The sequence below is a fragment of the Pseudophryne corroboree genome, chromosome 8 (assembly GCF_028390025.1).
Source record: "Pseudophryne corroboree isolate aPseCor3 chromosome 8, aPseCor3.hap2, whole genome shotgun sequence".
In the NCBI taxonomy this organism is placed as follows: Eukaryota; Metazoa; Chordata; class Amphibia; order Anura; family Myobatrachidae; genus Pseudophryne; species Pseudophryne corroboree.
In genome coordinates this window covers 63,309,454-63,317,870 of record NC_086451.1, presented here as the reverse complement: position 1 = coordinate 63,317,870, position 8,417 = coordinate 63,309,454, and the positions used below count along the sequence as shown (strand labels likewise).

The following is an 8,417-nucleotide window of genomic DNA, read 5'->3' as shown; positions in this document are numbered from 1 at the left end:
GGGGCTGCTAGACCTAGCAGTGAGCCCTGATAGGCTGAGAGCGCAGGCTACGTCACGACTGTCAACGATAGGGTCGTCGGTGTGTGGAAGAGTCACGTGTGATTGTTGATCACATGACAAGGAGACAATGTCAGGACCTAATGGGGATCCGCAGTTCCCTCTGGGCGAAGTGTCAGGAGAGGAAGGTTAGTTCGTCATACGGTGTATATTATACTCATAGGGTTACTCAGGGTATATTATACTTATAGTGCTACACAGGGCATATTATATACATATAGTGTATAATATTCCTCATAGGAATCATCAGTGTATATTATACAGCCTCATAGGTATCGTCATCAGTGTATATTATACTCATAGTGTTACACAGGGTATATTATACTCATAGTGCTACACAGGGTATATTATATTCATAGTGTTGCACAGGGTATATTATACTCATAGTGTTACACAGGGTATATTATACTCCTAGTGTTACACAGGGTATATTATACTCCTAGTGTTACACAGGGTATATTATATTCATAGTGTTACACAGGGTATATTATATTCATAGTGTTACACAGGGTATATTATACTCATAGTGCTACACAGGGTATATTATATTCATAGTGTTACACAGGGTATATTATATTCATAGTGTTACACAGGGTATATTATATTCATAGTGTTACACAGGGTATATTATACTCATAGTGCTACACAGGGTATATTATATTCATAGGTATCACCAGTCTATAGGTTGTGTCTATGTTGCACGCTACCCCAGTCTATATTATACATACAGCCTCATAGGTATCATCATCAGTGTATATTATACTCATAGTGTTACACAGGGTATATTATACTTATAGTGCTACACAGGGCATATTATATACATATAGTGTATAATATTCCTCATAGGAATCATCAGTGTATATTATACAGCCTCATAGGTATCGTCATCAGTGTATATTATACTCATAGTGTTACACAGGGTATATTATACTCATAGTGCTACACAGGGTATATTATATTCATAGTGTTACACAGGGTATATTATACTCATAGTGTTGCACAGGGTATATTATATTCATAGTGTTACACAGGGTATATTATACTCATAGTGTTACACAGGGTATATTATACTCATAGTGTTACACAGGGTATATTATACTCATAGTGTTACACAGGGTATATTATACTCATAGTGTTACACAGGGTATATTATACTCATAGTGTTACACAGGGTATATTATACTCATAGTGTTACACAGGGTATATTATACTCATAGTGTTACACAGGGTATATTATACTCATAGTGTTACACAGGGTATATTATACTCATAGTGCTACACAGGGTATATTATATTCATAGTGCTACACAGGGTATATTATATTCATAGTGCTACACAGGGTATATTATACTCATAGTGCTACACAGGGTATATTATATTCATAGTGTTACACAGGGTATATTATATTCATAGGTATCACCAGTCTATAGGTTGTGTCTATGTTGCACGCTACCCCAGTCTATATTATACATACAGCCTCATAGGTATCATCATCAGTGTATATTATACTCCTAGTGCTACACAGGGTATATTATATTCATAGTGTTACACAGGGTATATTATATTCATAGGTATCACCAGTCTATAGGTTGTGTCTATGTTGCACGCTACCCCAGTCTATATTATACATACAGCCTCATAGGTATCATCATCAGTGTATATTATACTCCTAGTGCTACACAGGGTATATTATATTCATAGTGTTACACAGGGTATATTATATTCATAGGTATCACCAGTCTATAGGTTGTGTCTATGTTGCACGCTACCCCAGTCTATATTATACATACAGCCTCATAGGTATCATCATCAGTGTATATTATACTCATAGTGCTACACAGGGTATATAATATTTATAGGTATCATCAATGTATATTATACTCATAGGTATCATCTGTGCTACACAGTGTATACTCTATTTATAGCCTCATATGTATCATCTGTGCTAGACAGTATATATTCTTATTCTATTTATAGCCTCATAGGGATAATATACGGTTTACCGGCAGACAAGATGCCAGATGTCCATATCCCGACAGTGGCATCCCACCCGCCAGAATGCTGGCAGCAGGGTGAGCGCAAATGAGTCCCATTGCAGGCTCGCCGCGCTCGCCACAGGATCTGTTCCCACTCTATGGGTGTCATGGACACCCACGAGTGGCAATAGCTCTGGTGCGCCGGGATTCCGGCTGTCGGTATTGACGGCTGTTGGGATTTCAGCGTCGGTATCCCGACAGCCGTCATTTTAACTGCAACCATGTTGTCAGTGTTACACTGTACTTTATATTCAGTGATATCGTCAGTGTTACACTGTACTTTATATTCAGTGATATCGTCAGTGTTACACTGTACTTTATATTTAGTGATATCGTCAGTGTTACAGTGTACGTTATATTCAGTGATATCGTCAGTGTTACACTGTACTTTATATTTAGTGATATCGTCAGTGTTACAGTGTACGTTATATTCAGTGATATCGTCAGTGTTACACTGTACTTTATATTTAGTGATATCGTCAGTGTTACAGTGTACGTTATATTCAGTGATATCGTCAGTGTTACACTGTACTTTATATTTAGTGATATCGTCAGTGTTACAGTGTACGTTATATTCAGTGATATCGTCAGTGTTACAGTGTACGTTATATTCAGTGATATTATCAGTGTTATGGTCAGTGATATCATCAGTGTTACAGTGTAAGTTATAGTCAGTGATATAGTCAGTGTTACAATGTACGTTATAGTTAGTGATACTGTCCGGTTAATAACGCGTTGCCGGGGGCCGGGATCTCAGCGGTCATAATCCCGGCAGCAGAATGGCGGAGGGGGGGAGGGGGGGAACGAGAGCAACAGAGCCCCTTGCGGGCTCGCTGTGCATGCCTCGCAACGGGCTCGGTGGCTCGCTTCGTTCGCTTCAGGTTCTATTCCCACTCTATGGGTGTTGTGGACACCCAGGTGTGGGAATAGACACTGTGTCGGCATTCCGTAGGCCGGCATTGTGATTGCTGTGGAATTCCAGCGTCGGTATGGTGACCACCGGGATCCCGAGCACCGGTCACATGACCGCATCCCATATCGTCAGTGCTACAGTGTACGTCATATTCTGTGATATTGTCAGTATATATTCAAGTTTAGGCTGGATGGGAAGAATCTGAAGATCCCACTCTGAAGAAAAATAGGATTTTGGTACTTACCAGGTAAATCCTTTTCTTTGAATCCATAGGGGGCACTGGAGTACTCTTGGGATATGGACGGCTTCCGCAGGAAACAGGGCACCTAATATTTACATTTAGAACACTCCACCCCTCCATATCCCAGAGTACCTCTGTTTTTTACTGAGCCGAACAGGAGCTATAGAGAGGTTGACAATAGAGTATTACATATAACATAACGGACAACAATGAAGTTGACACATAACGTTACTGACAACTAAACAGTTGACACCATAACCAGCACTTGATAATTTGAACCAGTCGGTGAGAGTGTGTTACCATAAGATCCCCTGAACTTACCACAAACCAGGTAAAACTGCTCTGGGTGGGCGTCCAGTGCCCCCTATGGATTTAAAGAAAAGGATTTACCTGGTAAGTACCAAAATCCTATTTTCTTTTTCATCAACAAGGGGTCACTGGAGTACTCTTGAGACGTACCAAAGCTTCCCCCGTGGGCGGGAGAGCTGTTTGGCACCTGTAACACTAGGCGGCCAAAGCTAGATGCTGATGCCGCAAACGTATCAAACTTGTAAAAGCGCACAAACGTGTGCACGGAAGACCATGTAGCCGCACGGCAAAGCTGCATCGTAGAAGCTCCACGACCAGCTGCCCATGAAGTTCCCACAGAACGTGTGGAATGAGCTGTTACTGATGTAGGCGGCTGTAACCTAGCATGAAGGTAAGCCTGACGTATGGTCAGTTTTATCCATCTGGATAAGGTATGCTTAGAAGCTGGCCAACCCATCTTGGCAGCATCATAGAGAACAAACAATGTATCCGTTTTACGAACTGTAGACGTTCGGGATACATAAGCGCGTAATGCGCGTACCACATCCAGAGTTCCAGAATGTGCTGTCAACACAGGAACTACTATTGGTTGATTGATGTGAAAAGATGACACTACCTTTGGTAAGAAAGCGGGATTCGTCCGAAGTTCCGCTCTGTCATCATGAAACACCAAATATGGTGGCTTGCATGACAAGGCACCCAAATCTGAAACACGCCTTGCCGAAGCTAAGGCTAGAAGAAAAATTGTTTTCCAAGTGAGAAACTTTATATCCACTTGCTGTAAGGGTTCAAAATATGAAGACTGTAAGAAATCTAAAACCAGATTCAAGTCCCATGGCGCTGTAGGTGGAATGAATGGAGGCTGTACTCTGAGGACACCTTGCAGAAAAGTGTGTATAGACGGCAATAGAGCCAATATTCTTTGAAAGTAAATTGACAAAGCAGATACCTGCACTTTTAGTGTGGATAAACGCAGTCCTCCATCTAACCCCGTTTGTAGAAATAACAAAAGACGGGATAACTTGAAAGATGATGTCGGAAACTTCCGAGTTTCACACCAACCTATATAGGCACGCCAAATTCTATAATAATGAGCTGCCGTAACTAGCTTCCTAGCTCGTAACATGGTTGGTATAACCGATTCTGGAATGCCCTCTCTTCTTAAGAGGGTGGTCTCAACAGCCACCCCGTCAAACGCAGCCGCGCTAAATCGGGGTAAAGGAACGGACCCTGTTGTAACAAGTCCGGACGTAGTGGGAGCGGCCAAGGATCGTCTGCGAGTAGACCGTGGAGATCCGAGAACCAAGCTCTCCGAGGCCAATGAGGTGCCACTAGTATGACTGTGACAGACTCTCTTTTGATCCGTTTTAGCATCAGAGGGATGAGCGGAAACGGTGGAAACAGATACACTAGGCTGTACGGCCAAGCGATTGTGAGAGCGTCCACCGCCACTGCCTTTGGATCTCTCGTTCTGGACACATACTGGAGCGTTTGGTGATTGTGGCGAGACACCATTAGGTCCACCTGAGGGTAACCCCACCGCTGAACCAACATGTGAAACACTTCTGGATTTAATGCCCATTCTCCTGGATGAAAATCCCGACGGCTGAGATAATCTGCCTCCCAGTTGTCCACTCCCGGAATGAACACTGCCGACAATATCACCTGGTGGTATTCTGCCCAATTGAGGATTCAAGCTACTTCCCGCATTGCCATGTGGCTTCTCGTTCCTCCTTGTTTGTTGATGTATGCGACTGCCGTTGCGTTGTCTGACTGCACTTGGACAGTCTGAGAGCGTAGCATGTGTACTGCTTGTCGTAGTGCATTGTAAATTGCGCGGAGTTCCAGGACATTTATAGACGGCAATCTTTCGTGATCCGCCCAGAGACCTTGGAGCTGACAATTTTGAACTACAGCTCCCCAACCTCTGAGACTCGCGTCCGTCGTTAGAATTATCCAATTCCAGCCGCCGAACAGTTTCCCTGCGGTTAAATTGTGTACCTTGAGCCACCAGAGTAGAGACACCCTTGCCCTTGGCGACAACCTCACCCTGTGGTGAATCTGCAGATGCGAGCCCGACCACTGGGCGAGCACATTCAGTTGAAATGGACGCGAGTGAAATCTTCCGAACTGAAGCGCTTCGAAAGCTGCCACCATTGTGCCTAAGAGGCGAATGCACAAGTGTACCGACACTGTGCGTGGCTTGAGCACTAATTGTACTAGATGGCGTAGAATTTGTACTTTCTGCTGTGGTAGGTAAATTCTTTGATTGACCGTATCGAGAATCATACCTAGGAATTGAAGGCGTTGAGACGGAATTAGATGTGATTTCTTGAAGTTGACAATCCAACCGTGGTGAACCAGTACATTTTACGTTAGCAGCGCATGTTGGAGAAGCATCTGTTGAGACTGGGCTTTGATGAGCAGATCGTCTAAATACGGAACTATTGTCACTCCCAGGGATCTGAGATGAGCTATCATCACAGACATCACTTTGGTGAATACCCGAGGCGCTGACGAAAGGCCAAACGGTAGAGCCTGAAACTGGTAATGGTTCTGGCGTATTGCAAACCGCAAGAATCTCTGATGAGGCTGCCAAATCGGAATGTGTAAGTACGCATCCTTGAGATCTAGCGCAATCATGAATTCCTTTGGCTCTAAACCCGCAATCACTGAGCGCAGAGATTCCATCTTGAATCTGTAGTAAGTTACGTACCGATTGAGACCCTTTAAGTTCAATATTGGCCAGACTGAGCCATCCGGCTTCGGTACCACAAACAGACTGGAATAATAACCCTGACCCTGTTGGTGTACAGGGACCGGAATCAAAACTGCTGAATCCAGTAGGGACTGAATGGCAATTTGCAGAACCGCCCTCTTTTCGTCTGACAGAGGCAGTCCTGTCTTGAAAAACCGCAGTGGCGGAAGACAGTCGAACTCTATTTTGTAACCTCTTAACACTAAATTACGGATCCACCCATCCGCGGATGTCTGGAACCACGCCAAATGGAACGTCTGAAGGCGTGCTCCCACAATCGGAGAACCGAGATGGGCTGGTAGCCCGTCATGCCACTGACTTGTCGGTGACCTTGGCGTCCTGACGACTTGTGTTGGTTTGTTGGAGACCACGTCCACGACCCCGTCTACCAGGCGTGGCTGTTCCTCTGCCACGTCTGCGAAAGGGCTGAGGTCTAAAGGATTTGAACGCAGGTCCAGAGTACCTCCGTCTTGGTACCGGTGGAGGCAATGGTAAGAAAACCGACTTTCCTCCCGTGGCCTCAGAAATCCATGTGTCCAATTCAGGACCAAACAACTTCTTGCCACCGTAAGGTAACGCCTCTATACCCCTTTTGACCTCTGCCTCCGCTTGCCAAGAATGGAGCCAGAGTGCTCGTCGTGCCGTAACTAGCGACGACGAAAGGCGAGAAGTGAGCTGACAGACGTCAGTAGAAGCTGTACATAGATACTCCGCAGACTCACACATTTGATCAGCAAGAAGTATAAGGTGTTCGTCATGTAGGGCAGACTTGAGTTCTGTAATCCATACTATGAGCGCCTTAGTGACCCAGATGCCAACCAAGCCAGGTCTCAGCAGTACTCCTGCTGCTACATACATGGACTTTAGCATAGTTTCTATTTTGCGATCTGAAGGGTCTTTAAGCGTAGTAGCAGCTGGCACTGGTATGGTTAATTTCTTTGTAAGTTTCGACACTGACGAATCAACTATTGGCGGATTCTCCCATGTACATGTCACAGAGTCTGGAAACGGGTAACTAGACTTAAATCTGCGAGGTATAGAAAACCGTTTATCTGGAGTCTGTCGTGTTTCTACTAACATCTTATTAAGAGACTCCGAAACAGGAAAACACATTGGAGTTCTCTGTCGTTTCGTAAAATACGACCTGATCATTTGTCAGAGGCTCCTCAGTCTCTGTAAACTTCAGAGACTGACGCACCGCTCTGATGAGATTATCAATACCTGAGCTGTTAAAATCCTCACTATCTGACTCCACTTCGCCCTCCTCACCCTCATCTTGTGCCGTGAGGTCTGGCATGAAATCGTCAGAATGCAACATAGCAGAGACTGGTAAATCATAAGACATATGAAAATTATCCTGTCTACCCAAAATGGATTTGGAACTTTTGCAAGGCTGATACGCCTCCGGTAGTTCTGGCGGTCTCACCCTAGACTCAGATCTTGCCGCTTCCCGCTCTTGTCGAGCGGCGGTCAATTCTGATTGCAACCCAGCCAGTACATTGGCTAGCATTTCCCATGGAGGGTCCGGGGATGAAACTGGCTTTAAAACCGGAGCAGAAATTGTATTCGTAACTGAATCCACAAAACATACTGTACATGTGGTAGATCCATCCGGTAACACACTGCTACAGACTTTACAGTGATGCTTTTTAATTTTTGCTGGTGCCTTACTCATTATGGAGACATACAATACACAAAAAACAGACACTTGCACGACTCAGTAAAATAGTACGAAGGTGTCTCTATATATATATATATATATGTGGACAGGGGATGAGGTAGTGTAGAGCGACCAATGGTGCCAATAGATTGCTAAAAGCAGTATTTTTAAAAAATATAAATTTATTGTAGTGGAACGCACTATACAGAATACTGGTTACCAAGACATGATTATAAAAACATATAAATTCATAAAAAGAGTGTATATATATGACCCAAAAAATTTTTATGAGATACAAGAAAATTAAAAAAATGGTATTTTAAAAATTTATGGGGGAATAAAAGGGAAAAAAAATGGTAACATAAAACCTAAGTGTTATTAAAAATCTAAAAGTATCACTCCAGAATAGAAGGTTAAAGATCATAAACAGGTTGGCTTCAACG

At 43.6% G+C, this 8,417-nt stretch overlaps 1 protein-coding gene across 1 annotated transcript in view; it reads left to right on the top strand.

Moving 5' to 3' along the window:
* Window positions 1-77: 77 nt before the first annotated feature.
* The window catches only part of BBLN (bublin coiled coil protein), a 41,729-nt gene continuing 33,389 nt past the window's right edge, over window positions 78-8,417 (top strand). Inside the window, exon 1 of the mRNA XM_063936508.1 lies at window positions 78-185. Coding sequence (XP_063792578.1) covers window positions 128-185 — 58 coding nt within the window. The 5' untranslated portion in view covers window positions 78-127. The remainder of the gene's footprint in view (window positions 186-8,417) is intronic.